Source organism: Nothobranchius furzeri, chromosome 11, assembly GCF_043380555.1.
Source record: "Nothobranchius furzeri strain GRZ-AD chromosome 11, NfurGRZ-RIMD1, whole genome shotgun sequence".
In the NCBI taxonomy this organism is placed as follows: Eukaryota; Metazoa; Chordata; class Actinopteri; order Cyprinodontiformes; family Nothobranchiidae; genus Nothobranchius; species Nothobranchius furzeri.
In genome coordinates, this window is record NC_091751.1 from 22,699,243 (window position 1) to 22,713,457 (window position 14,215).

General features: G+C 44.0%; 1 protein-coding gene across 4 annotated transcripts in view; it reads right to left on the reverse strand.

The window, feature by feature from the left end:
- The window catches only part of nhsl3 (NHS like 3), a 76,662-nt gene that overhangs the window by 14,975 nt on the left and 47,472 nt on the right, over positions 1 to 14,215 (reverse strand). The window contains exon 1 of one of the 4 annotated variants that reach the window (XM_015955705.3): positions 524 to 3,548. The exons of the other annotated variants lie outside the window; for them this stretch is intronic. Within the exon in view, the coding sequence (XP_015811191.1) occupies positions 524 to 581 (58 nt within the window). The 5' untranslated portion in view covers positions 582 to 3,548. Of the gene's footprint in view, positions 1 to 523; positions 3,549 to 14,215 lie in introns of those variants that run through there. 4 annotated transcript variants of the gene reach the window in all.

Below are 14,215 nucleotides of genomic sequence, written 5' to 3' on the forward strand. Positions count from 1 at the left end.
TTCCCTCCTTTGTTAGTTTCAACACTGCCTCTCCGTCTTACCTGATTAGGTAACACTGTGCATACACACAACCCAAACACAATGTCCTCCCCTGTGTGTGTCTGTGGGAAGGCAGACTCGTTTGATACACATCACATTTCTGCTAGGACTGAGAGCGTTTCATCACAGATGCTTCTCATGCATGAGGTGTTGTAGTTGTGTTTCAGACCCCCTGAGACTGAGTGAGACCCCAGCAGAAGACTCGAGGGTTTTAGCTGATTAAGATGATCGTTTAAAAAGCCTCCAAAGCTCCTTTATCTCATTAAAGCCGACCTTTACACTAATTCTTGCGTGCGGGTGTGTCTGTGTGTTTGCAAGATGAAAAGACAGTTCAAGAAAGCAAGTCTCTGATTATCTTTACATCTTCCGAACTAATGCAAATCATGCCTCTGTGGTGGAGGCGGTGCAACCATCTCAGCCAAGCTCCAGAAAGTTCGTCTCTAACTAACTTTATTTATGTGACTCCACGTGAGCCGGCACTCACCCTTCTTCTTGAAGACAGACAGCAGAGAGTGGATGCTCTTCCTCATGTAGACAACCATGCCTACACCGGTGCCATAGCTGATGCCAAACCCAAATAAGGAACTAAATCGGAGCAGGCCCCTCACGCTCCGAGCCTGTAAATGTTCTTGGGATTCAGAGAAGATCCAGATGCCTTGACCTCTGAGGATAGCGGAAAGTAACTACAAGCCCCGCGGTGGTTTGACTTTGTTTAGCGACCGCAGATGCTGAGTGTCTGAGTGACTTCAGAGACAAGTGCACAATGAGATCAGCTCCCAGACCAAGCTGCCCATCCCAGCTGCCTTATCCGTAATTCTGCTCCCCCTCTCTGCTCTCCTCTGGACTGTTTTGCTCACATTGTTAAATGACGACACACCCTCCCCTTCCTCCTGCCTCTCGTCTTTCAAGCAAAACGCCTGTCAAAGTTTGGTTTCAGTCAGCAACAACCCCCCACTTTCTACAATAAAGAGGGACACGCGTGGGGCTGGGCGCACACCAGCCAACCAGTCCTGGGTTACGCCTCCTTCATCCTAATGAGTTTTGGGATCCATAAAGGAACAAGAATCTAAATCTGAACCTATCCCATAATAATTGATAACAGGTCTTCAGCAGTATGTGTCCGTCCAACGTGGCTATGGAGGTAAACCACTTCATCACGTCTCCTCTTCTCTTTTCTTTCTGCCAATCCGTCACGTCTCTTGCTTTCTCTTCCTGTCTGTCCTCCCGTAGCCCCGTCGCCATCAGAGGTCTGGCTGGACTTACACATAGCTGCAGCTCATCATCGGGGCAGCAGTGGCTCAGGTGGTAGAGCGGGTTGCCTCATGATAGGAGGGTCATGGGTTCGATTCCAGCTCCCGCCAGGGGTATCCTGCTGTTGTGTCCTTGGGCAAGACACTTCACCCAACTTGCCTGTGTTAGTGGTGGTCAGAGGGGCCGACGGCGCCAAATGGCAGCCTCGCCTCTGTCAGACCTCCCCAGGGCGGCTGTGGCTACAAGTAGCTCACCATCACTGGCAGTGTGTGAATGTGAGAGTGTGTGAAATGCATCTTTGGGTGTCTAGAAAAGCGCTATATAAGTTCAATGCATTATTATCATCGGTAACAGTGCTGTCTGGGGCGAGTTTCTGTCTGCCTGCTAGCGTTTCCTGACAAGCTGCACAGAACGGGAAATACAAGTACAAAAGTAGCCTCTTTAAAATAGTGACGATTTTGTGCAAATAAACAATGTGTTTGAGTTCAGGAGACATTTGGAGGAAAACTCCTATCCCATCACCTATTGAATGGATGTTTACTCCAATTGAAATGATCCAGCAGGGGGCTACAGCTGGCCTCCACAAGAGCCTCCTGGCACTGGGGCCTAGCTGGGCTTTGTTGAGGAAGTTTCCACTCCAGCTTTCAGGGTCAGCCTGGTGAACCTGAAGTGATGGTGTTGGTTCAGGCACCCGATGGTGTGAGGGAAGCTCAGGCACTCAGGAGAGCAGCTTTAGATCCAGGAGTCGTGCCAACCACAGGATTAACTCAGCCACGAGCTTAACCTGTCCATCTCTTCACCTCCTCCACACCTGACATCTGTTTTCCTCTCACCTCAGCGTCTTTGGTGTTGGTGCCAACTTTCTGTCTAATCCATATTCATTTCTGAAACTCGGTTTTCTACGAGCCATGCTGGATTATGAGCATGAGATAAGAGCTTTGTTTCACTGTGACGACGTGGCCCGTGTCTTCAAATAAATACCCCTTTACTTGTGCCAGTGTTGGTGGAGGTGGGGGTTCTGGCCTCACCACAGCATCCCAATATTAACATTCCTAAAAGGGCCTAATGAGACACCATCTGGTCCTGGAGGAAAGGGCAGAGGGCACTGGGGGGTGCTCCACAAGGCTTTCATTCAGCACAATTCCTCTGCATGAGCCGACTCAAACTCCATCACAAAGGAGGAATTTAAGTTTAGATTCAGAGTTGTGCATTATTTACGTCTCACATCCAGACTGAATAGCATCTTCTAGCCTGTCTAAGCTTTGAACTGCAGTTGTTTTCCAGCCTTGTTGGTGTGAGTGTGACAGTTTTAAATCTTCTGCAGCAGGCGGCTGGAGTTGTTAGCAGGTCAAACAGCCCATGGAAGAACAATCAGACGTCCTACAAACACTTAATTAAAGGTCAAATGTCAAAAGTCTTAGACACGTTCACAATAATGTGCAATTGTCCTCTGCTGATTTACATCTGCCCAGGTCTCCAACAAGCACATTTTTACTTTTAGTTTACTCTTAAACAAATATACAAATATATGCCATTTCCCAATTCTAAATGATCTAGATTAAAAGGTAAATTATTCGTTCCTGGAAAAAGCCGTTTGCGCAAGCTACATAAAAAAAATAACTATTCATAGGCCCGACCCCTTTCTTCAGGCTCCGCCTTAGAGTCACACAATCGGATGGCGGCAGAAAATGGCAGAGGTGTGACCAAGTCGCTGCTTTTCAAGTCACAATAAGTCACAAGTCTTTCCAGTCAAGTCTTGAATTAAGTCCAAGTCAAAGACAACCAAGTCCAAGTCGAGTCCAAGTCCTTAACGTTCAATTTTCAAGTCATAATCGAGTCACCTGTCCAACTTCAGTTTAATGACGATGATAATAAATAAATTCCAGGAATAAAGTTTCTTAAAGCTTCATTTATTTACTCAAACAAGCAGGAAGTGCAACTGAAACTGATGATAAACAAAGTGCTGCTGCATGTAGACGGAACAAGATCAAACCCAGAACCAAGAATGAGTCATGATTTTTGTCCATGTCATGCCACTTTTGTGCTAAAATATCAAATATGCTCAAGTCATCATCAAGTCAACAGATGCAAGTCGATTCAAGTCGCAAGTCATTGGTGTTCATGTCTGAGTCAAGTCGTAAGTCTTTATAGATTTGATCAAGTCAAGTCAGAAGTCATTAAAATAATGACTTGAGTCTGACACCTCTGGAAAATTTAATAACACTTGCTTGTGATCACACACACACACACACACACACACACACACACACACACACACACACACACACACACACACACACACACACACACACACACTCGCTGAGCTGAGTGTCCTCATGCTAGCATACATAGCATGAGGATTTTTATTGTGAATGCTGTTAGCTTTCTCAGTGTTACCAACAAATCTGGGGAATCCTCACAAGCCAACAAAACCTCCAGAACACCAACAGAACGTCATCATTTCCAGAGGCAATTCAATTCTTCATTTCTTTTTTCCAAACTTTCATTTATTTGTTGCCATTGGTATGTGCAGAAAATTTCAAGAAAACACATAATCGTGGTTCCTTATGGATCACTCTAACCACAGTAATATCAGACTGCTTTAGATTCACTAGATTACCATAAATTAAAGAGACAATGTGTAGATTTTACCATTAATCTCAGGAAACATCCATCGAAATATTGTTGAAAATGAAATAAATGATGCCCAGTTGTTGGAAAATATTGTTGACTTTGCAACATGTAACCATAAAAATCGGGTCTGAAATACATCGGCAGAGGTCTAAGGGCGTTTCTCAATGTCAAGGCGCCTTGCTTACGAGGACACTGTCCTTCCTTGGTCAAAGAAAACGATTAAATGGAACAGACTTGCATCACGTGACCGCTGCTTCCACGGCAGTCACGTAACGTCACGTGACACGGGAGATAATGTTATATTTTATATGAATTACTTTCAATATAAATATATAACAAGCCTTTTACTTTTTAAATTGTGTATATATTTGTTAAAATAAATATATAAGGGAGCTACTACCCACTAGCCCCCGAAGCTGCAACTACTAAGCTACTAACCAACCATAGATAACTTCTTTGGATCTAAAAAACATTTGAAATTCGTTGACTTGCTTTTAAACTTGAAATTTGCCCCAGATCTAGCTGCTGGCTTCTGATCCACCATCCTTTTGAAAATACCGCAGTGTATTCTGGGTAATTTTTGACCAAGACTAGGCTACAAGTCACCTCCTGTGTATCCTAGCTAAACGGCTAACAAACGAACACACGCCTCGGTAGAACATGAACATTGGAACACGTCTTGGCGGCTCCTGATGACATATCTCCTAGGCAACCGAGGCGGGGCAAAGACATCAAAGTGAGGTTCCTTGGCATTGAAAAACACCTTAAGTCTTTGGGCGACGCCATATTAGACAGCACGTTTCATTCTACAGGAGCCCATGAGGACAAAATGCATAGATTTATAACAAGCCGTTAAAAAAATTTCGCCATTCATAAACGTTGTTTTACACGTTTATCTCTTCACTCGTTGCCAGTGATGAAGGGGAGTCTGGCGTGTTATGTGTCATTTAGCTGGAGGTTGAACGATCTGACAAAGTACTTGTTCGAAAATTGTGCTTGCAGGGATTTTTGACCCTAATGGCCATTCGTTGGTAAAACTATCACTTTCTTGCTAGGATTTAGGTATATACTGCCCCCTATCGCCAGGGAAGAAACACACGTCACTTTAAAGCACTAACTGAGGGTGAAATACTTTCATTATTTCTTTGTGATCAAATCTAACATTTTATCATTTTGTTTTATTTATTCCTTTTTGTCATAGGGTTTTTATTCATCATCTGAGTTATGTGAAATGTGACGTTCACAAATGTTCACATAAAAGGCAACGTTTTCCGTCTAAAATAATATATTTCTTTATTTTAATATTTTCTGAGGAAGTGCACAATGGAGTGTTAGTGTTGCATTTACATCGGGTTTAAGAGCCAGGTGGAAACAATAATAACTCTGCTTAGTTCAGCCCTAAACCAAACACTACTGCAGGAGTGTTTCAACATGTCTTTAAAACAGCTGATAGCATCACGAAGGTTGATTTCACTGAAACCAGAAACTGTTTTAACCACTTTTACAGGAGGAACTGAACTAATCAGCAGAGATCAGGAGAATCTTAATGATCCCTGCAAGAATAAAAACTGTTTTTATGACACATGATAAAAAGAAAAGTGAGGCAATTGTTCCCACTAAGTGGGATTCTTAAGCCGTTTCCAGTTTTTCTGAGCTGATTGAATCAAATTCCATCAATCCATCACAGACTGAAAAGTATAACTGCAAAAGTTTTTTTTAAGTTGCAAAACTGAAAATATTTCCCAAATAATACGTCAAGGCTAATTTAAGAGGAACAATGACCACCAGAGGCGCTAACACAGAACAAGCTTCACGCTCTACTAGAGAGTTCTTAATCAGCTCTCACTCTGCTTCGACTGCAGGTGTGAAGCTGCAAAACCAGCAGGTCATCTGATGAGTTTGCACTCCGAAGATCCAGAGTTTGTGTTGATGCTGAGCAGAAAGCAGAAAAAAGTAAAATGCTCCCAACCGGATGGCCAGTGCACACGCCTGACACCGACACACTCAATGAGTTGAATTTAGTTCATCTCATGTCCTCGGCTCACTCCCGCGTTTGCAGCTTGTGGGAGCAAACAAAGGAGAGGGAAAACAGGGCAGGGTGGGGTGATGGGCGGATGGATGGATGAATAAGGTGACCCTGTCTCAACAGCCAGGTGAGAGGTAAATCTGAGGATAAATGGGGAGCCCTGGATTAAACGCTGCCCGGCCAATAAAAAAGGTCACGCACTAATATTTTGTTGGACCACCTTTAGGTTCAAGTACGACACACATTCACTGTGGAGTTGTTTCGATGAGCTTCTGCAAGGTCACCAGATTGATTTCCATCCAGTGTTGCATTAATGCTTCACCAAGATCTTGCACTGACAATGGTAGAGTCTGACCGCTGCACAAAGCCTTCTCCAGCCCAAGATTCTCAATGGCATTAAGATCTGGACTCTGTGGTGGCCAATCCATGTGTAAAATAATGTCTCGTGCTCCCTGAACCACTCTTTCACTATTTGAACTCGATGAATCCGGGCATTGTCATCTTGGAATATGCCCGTGTCATCAGGGAAGATGGAATAACCTGGTCATTCAGGATGTTCAGGTAGTCAGCTGACCTCATTCTTGGAGCACATCCTGTTGCTGAACCTAGACCTGACCACCTGCAGCAAGCCCAGATCATAACACTGCCCCCACAGGCTTGTAGACACTAGGCATGATGGGTGCTTCCCTTCATCTGCCCCTCTTCTTACCCTGATGCACCTAACGCTCTGGAACAGGCTCCATCTGGACTCATCAGACCAGTTTTAATAATGCGTTGGACAGCTCTTAACCCAGTTTTAGTCGTTTCTGCATCTCCTTAGACGTTTCCTGTTCATGACGCATGCCAGTGATCTGACCCTTCTCAAACAGACTAACATCTTTTCCACGACCACCAGACGTGTCTTTCCACCTGGTAGTTTAATGAGAAGCCACTCATTGCACCAGTTGGAGTTAAATGACTTGTTGCAGCTGAAAGATAATTGCCCATGCAGTACTTATCCAGTTGGAGGCTCCTACCTGTTTGCTTAGTTAAATTCAGGTGGTGGCGTTTTCTTTGGCTGGGCGATGTATTTAACATCCGTTGGCTCATTGATAAAGCGGGCTGCAGCAGGGACGGTTGTAATTCTGTTTTTAACCAGTAGGGGGGAGACGCCAAAAACCTATTAAGAGCTGCTTTAAATGTGACAAAAAATTAACAACAAACCTTAATGGGAGCTATCAGCTTCTCACAGAACTGAGATGTGCTGATTGTTTTTAACAATGGCGCTCTGGAATGAGGATCCACCTGGGTTATGATGAGTGGACATGCCACCTCAGTCTCATCCAGTTACCTTTCATGACCACAATCTGCTTGAGTGAAGCAGGACAGGGTTAAAATGTAACACACACACACACACACACACACACACACACACACACACACACACACACACACACACACACACACGCACACGCACACGCACACACACACACACACACACACACACACACACGCACGCATGCGCGGATATCAAGGACGTAATTTTCACTTTAGAAGTGGGGGGGGGGGTATCTTTACAATATGTTCTAATGGGAAACAGGCTTCAACACAAACGGTTGCTTTCGGCTTGGTCCTAGAGCTCAACCAGTGTCAATTTAATATAGCGTAATATTGTTTTTGGATGGTAAAATGTGCAGGGGTCAAAACTTGACTTTGGAAAAAGTGGGGGGACATGTCCCCCCTGTCCCCCCCCCCCCCCCCCCCCCCCCAAAATTACGTCCATGGCGGATATCACTATTCAGATAATCTCTGCTCCATGATTTGTATTCAGTGGCTGTTGTGGAGTTGAGCTATGAGCTTTCTGACACTCAGACGTGAGACCTTACCACAGAGAAGGATTTCTCCATCATGTAAATATCTAAGAGATGCAGTCATGGATGTCTCTGTGATTTTATGGAGCTCTCCACATAAGTCCTGATCAGGCTGAAATAAAAATGAATGGATCAGAGATTGAGTCAATTTATCACCAAGCTAACAATCCTGTAGGGACCATGAGAACACAAGCTGTTTTAATAGGAGCCTTGAGAGGTTAAGGGGATGAAAGAGGAAATGAAGTGGATGAGGAGAAGAAGAGGAAGGGCAAAGGGGAGAGGGAGGAGGTGCACGACAGGAGGATGACATAAATCACTGCCCACAGTAACTGCCACCACCGGATTGTGGGATTGCTTCAGAGATGGAGCGGGAGTGAGAAAGAAAGACGAACGGATAAACAGAAACTTAAAAGAAGGAAAGACCCCCCCCCCCCCCCCCCCCCCCCCCCCCCAAGCAGGACTGCATACAGATTTATGGGCCATTCCCATCTGTACCGGGTCGGCCCGGGCCGGGTAGCGTAGGTTGTTTACATATCTGGGTGGCCTGGTATTTTTCCGGGCCAACCAAGGCTCATTCTCAGCCCTCTTCTCGAGGGGGTCTGCTTCAGGCCGACCAGGGCCAACACACCCACTGCTGACAGCAAATTCACACCTTCCATTAGAGCAAGCCTCTGATTGGTGGGTAGAATCAGCCCACATGGGCTTAAGACAAGGATGTGTGGAATCAACCGGGCCAGGCTGGGGCCGACTGGGGCTACCCGGCCCGGGCCGACCCGGTACAGATGGGAATGGCCCATTAGTGCTACATTTCATCCTGAGGAGCAGGTTAAACCAGCTGTAGAAAAAATTAAGTTCAAACTGAAGTGAAGAGAGCTAAAAGAACACAGTACCTCCTAAATGATTCAGAATAAACAAACCTAATAACACGACCAAAGAAAATTAGTGAAGAGCACACAGGCATGTCTTCATGGGGTTCATTTCTAAAGTGTTCTGAGTGAGTTGGTGAGAAAGAGTTTAAAATGAGTATCTGAAAACACGTTTCCTCCACATCAGGTGAGCGACTGGTGGACCCAAAGCCTTGGCCGCAGAGGTGGACAATAATAAAAAAAATTAAATTAAAATTAAAAGAAATTGATAACGAACATTCTGTTTCAATTCAATTAAGTTTATTTGTATAGCGCCAATCTACAACAGGAATTCTTCATTTCAGTTCATTGTTCCAATTAGTTGGAAGTTCCCTATGTAAAGGAAACTGCTTCAAGTCACTGGCTCGTTGTGCCATCTACCTCCATGCTAAGCAAGCATGTAGCGACAGTGGAGAGGAAAACTCCCCGCAGGCAGGAAGAAACCCCCAACAGAACCCGGGTCAGCATGAGCAGCCAAGAACACAAAGCAGGTGTTGGTAACAGCTGGATCTAAGGCTTCATTTAGGAAACTGGGGAGTATAAACACCGGGTCAGGTGTTTACTGGGTGCACAGAAATGCAATTGGTTGCATGAAAATAGTCTAAAAGTAAACGTTAATTCTGCTTCATCTAAAGTAAATCCTGGTGCTACAAAGCTAACTCTCACAGCCTCAAGAGTTGGTATTTAGAGCAGCAGTCCCCTTTAGCATAAACAGATCTACAAAAGCCCCGGTCCCTGGTGGTTCAAGCAGAGATGTGTCTGGCTCACCTCATCGTCCCTCTCCAGAAACAAAAGAGAAAAAGTTTGCGTTTCATTTTTTATTCTAACCTAAAGCCAGCACGAGGGTGACTGATTGAACCCCAGGACCCCCGATTCGGTTGCTAAACTTAGCTCCTGCAGCTCTTGTCAGGAATAAAAATAGTTCCTGCCATTCTTTTCCTAATTATCCCTCCCTGGCTCTCTCCTGGAAGAGGGATCACGGGAATATGAAGTATATTTATCGCTTGTTGTTCCAACTTTAAAGACTCTGACATGGATGAGTCACGGTTCACTCACTGCTCAATGCATTCATTTACAGCCTCAAGAGAAGACAATAAAGCATCAGTTTGTTGCTGACGGGTGCGTGGGAGTGGGAGCAGGAGTCCCGGGCATGACCCTGGAAAATTATAATTGGTGACAACATCCTTCCTGGGTAGAAACATACATGCAGGATGGGCCTTGGATTGCAAAGTACTTGTGTCCACTGATGTAGCAGATTATGAACAAGTGCTGTAGGGTCTTTCTTCTAATGCTGAGGGGTCCTATCCATTGTGATTGATGAGTTAATGAGACACCCACAGCTCCACGAAGTCTCGTCTCAGAGCAGGACAGGACAAGCCAGAGGCCCCGAAGTCTGATTCCTCTTTTGGAGCTGAAATCCATCCTCAGCAAGGTCTGACAGCTCAGGTGGCCATTTTAGAAATAAACACAGGACATTCTAAGCAGGGCATTAGCTCTCTTTAAAATGTCTTGCTTTTGAGCCTGCATCTTGTGCCTATGCTGGCCAGAAGCTGAAGGTTTTTAGGTTAATAGAGCTGTGACCACCTGTCTTCATGGACAATATTAAAGATGAAAACTCTCTACTGGACTGTAGATGTGAAGGGAGAAGCTCCTCCTTAAAGCTTATTTACCAGATCAACAAAGCAATCTAGCTTTTAAAGGCACACTTGGTGGTTTTGCTTGATTTTAGCACCCCCTAGTGTCCATTATCAATTATCTGTGGTCAAACCCAAAATGAAACGTATGTCCTTGCTGCATATTCATCTTTTTAACACCTTAATCTAACAGCTAAAATGTCTCCTCAGCCTTCATTAGTGTCCACAGGAGCAGTTCATCACTAAATGAAACAGATCAGCTGTGATCACGATCTAAAACATGCAGGAAACGTGCTGGAAGCAGAATTGCAGCGCATGGTATGGAAGCTCCATTTTTATAAGTCCAATAGGTGGAGGCCCGACAGCTCTGAAGTTGCAAGTGTGGCATTCTGGCCACAGAGGGTGGTGGGGGTCAGGGGCAAAAATCCCATTTAATTTTTTGGGGGGGACAACTTTATGCCAGAGGGGGACATGTACCCCCGAGACCCCTGGGTTATTCGCCTATGGTGGGGGTCAGAGTGACATTTCATTAACACAAACACAGTCACAGAACTCACTCCTGCTAGCTATCACCCCTGGGCCACGCCCCCCTGATACTGGAACACACATTGTCACAGTAAACAAGATAGATGTTGTCTGTAACTTCAAATGGTGTTTATCTTTTGGGGACTTTGGTAGTTTCTCCGAGATTTGAAATGGTAGCATTCACTCGCTCTTCCCTGTAGAAACACACCCAGCTCTATGGTTCCAATGCACGCTGAAGGTCGACGAACCCATACCATCTGCATCCAACTCACATGGCAAGGCCCAGTTTATGAAGATTGTAATCAGAAACATCTTTAAAAGATCAAGTTTGTGATAAGCGCACACCTCCAGGGCCAAAACGAACAACTGTGGACTCTGGATGAGATCACAAATCTAGAAAGTCTTCCTGTGGCCAAAGTCAGGTCTGAAAAAGTCTTAAACATTCAGTTACTGGAAGCAATAAAACCCAGACATTTGTTTTGGTTTGGAAGGAGATTGTAGTTTGATTTTGAAAATGACAAGCCACGTTAGAGGGGATCCACCAGAACAGATAAGTATCCTCATTCTAGATTTGTATGTTATTTAATACAGATTGTCTCCTAACAGGACAATAAAAGCACTGCAGCTGTTCAGAAGGCTTCTTAAAGGGGCATTATGGAAGTTTAACAGCCAAAACATGTATAGAAATAATAAATGTCTTTTGCAAACATTCCCCTGCAATGCCCTGGTCCTGTAGAATGAGCCCTGGCATTTTTACTGTGATTGCCTGTTTTTCTGTAAAATCACAGAAAAAGAGAGATGCTCGGGTCGAGCAGGCTGCTTCATGCGCGTTCACGCTCAGGCATAGCCCGTAGCATTTGCTATCAGTAACTTTAGTCTTTGTCGCTGTTCCTAACGCCTAGTGACAAAGCTAGCTACATTTCTGAGGACCCTTAGCTACTTTCTGTAGAACTTTCTTCTAGATATTTCCTGCAAATTAGCAACAAAATAGCCATTTTCGCTCCAAACCTTTCTCTGAACTTTGTTTCAGCTCTGATCAAGGATATAAATGTTACAGATACAAAGCACATCACTGGCGCTTTAACGCATTTAGTAAGACGTCAGACTGACATGCAGAAGACCTGGGTTTGATTCTGGGTGTGAACATAGTTTATTTAGAGTTTAGTTTTTACATTAATGGTATATTTTTTACAGTAAGATGCCCAAATTTTTTATTTGAGACTCGCCGAACGGCATTCACGGATAAAAAATATGTGGGTTCAACTTTCATTTTGGAACAATTTTTCAAGCAAGGGAAGGGAATGATCTGAGCATGCAGGAGGACTGACCCATCATAAACCTTTGTCGGCTGTGCTGAAGAGAAAGGTACAGAACCAAATTATTTAATTAATTAGCTGCGCGTTCTCCTGTCCTCTGTCCTCCGGGCCACACACACACACACACACACACACACACACACACACACACACACACACACACACACACACACACACACAGGACTGTCTCAGCTGTTATTTTCGTTAAGGAGTGTACACGTACAGCATGCGCACCTCGTGCTCGAGCCTACTATTGAAGCTGCCGTTACGCTTTTGGCCTGAGGGGGCAATCACGAGCATAAAAATTCAAAACTCCATAAAGTCCCTTTAACCTTTTCTCGATCACAGTGATGACACAATGTCCAAATGTCACCATCTAGTCCGTCTCATTAGTGAATGCAAATCTGTGTTAGCATTAGCTGCAACTAAAGAGGAACATAAATCATTGACAGCTCTTGATTCACCTCTGGGAGTTAGACATTATCCCCAAATACAGGAATACAATAGTTCCTTTATCTGTTGGAAGACTGAAGCCACCTCGATCCAAGGAAATGAACACAAAAGCCACTTAAATGTGGAAAACACCAGAATATTTGTGTCTGAAATCACATTTAAGTTAATTTCTCTTTGAGTCGTCCATGCTTAACTCTAAACTTTCACAGATTAATGTCAGGACTTTTATGTAATTGTTGGTAGATTTTTGGTCACTCAACAGGTTTTTGGACACATCTAATCATGTTTTTCTGCTGATAAGTGAGGAGTAAAGTTCCTGCTCAAACATCTCTGGTCTGCACTGAGCTGTGAGGTGGAGCCGATCCGGCTGACGCACTGTCTGAATCACACCTCACACATTAGACCACAACAGATTCAGTGTGTGTCCCATTTCCACACTCCAACACCTAAAACACACATCCATTCCCAGACAGTGAAAGCCTCTTATACAAGTGTATCAACATGCATGTGTTTGACAGAAATATGCAAAGGATGAGTGTATTAAGTTTGTGTTAGCATGTGTGATTTTTTTTAAAGACGACAGCAACTCGTTCAAGACAAGCTTTCCTTTTGTAAACCAGTCTGAAGGATTGTAATGGAAACCCGCGTGAAAAGATGATGCTTGAGTAAAGCTGCTGCCAAATGTTGGATTAAAGCACAAGCTGGTCCTGCAGCTTCCTCGTGTTAGATTTAAAGCACGAATCCGGTCTCCTGGCTCATAATCTGAACTTTGGGATAGTTTTACCGGATCTTTGCAGTATGCACGTGTCTCAAAAGGTCAATTTTTCAAACCATTTCAGGAACCAATGGAGTACCTGAACTGGATTTTAGTCAGAAAGGCTTGATGGAGTCACTGGGCAGAACTTGTGGTTAACACATGCTGATTGGTTATGACTCAGTAGGAAATGACATCGTCAAAACAACCAGAATTAGTGAAATTGGAAATGTTGCCGGTGAAGCGGAATGAAAAGGCAAAAAAACAAACAAAAAAAAAACAGTGTTCACGCTGCTTTAAAATTGTAGTTTCTAAACTCCTAACACCAAAAAATGTGTCAGAAATTCTCCCAAATTGTTGTTTCTTTAAAAAACAACGCTTCTTCTGGTCATTGAATGCCTCATTTTATGTAACACAGCTGCTCTCCCGGTCTCCCGAATAGATTAAATTACTGCATACTTTGACTGAATAAAACTTTGAATGTTTTAATGGACATGGATGAGTTTTGCCGCTGACTTAACTCACTGCCCAAGCCTTCGCGATATGCTGACATCTTAGCAAAGTCCAGAAAGGTTGGACTTTGTATAAAGACGCAATGAGTCATCGTATCTCTTGATCACTTTTCTCCCTCCTAGAAATTTTCAGTTGGAATGCGACTAAGGTGTATTAAGGAGTTTCTTCTACAGAGCCAGCATACTCAGCTGCAGAAGTGGATTGCAGCTCACTAAAACACACATGTGTCTTCTCAACTCGTTCAAGTGAAAATGTCAGCTGTAAAATAGGTCTGTTGTTGTTTCTATTGGGTCCAAAGGGCAGACAAACAACACC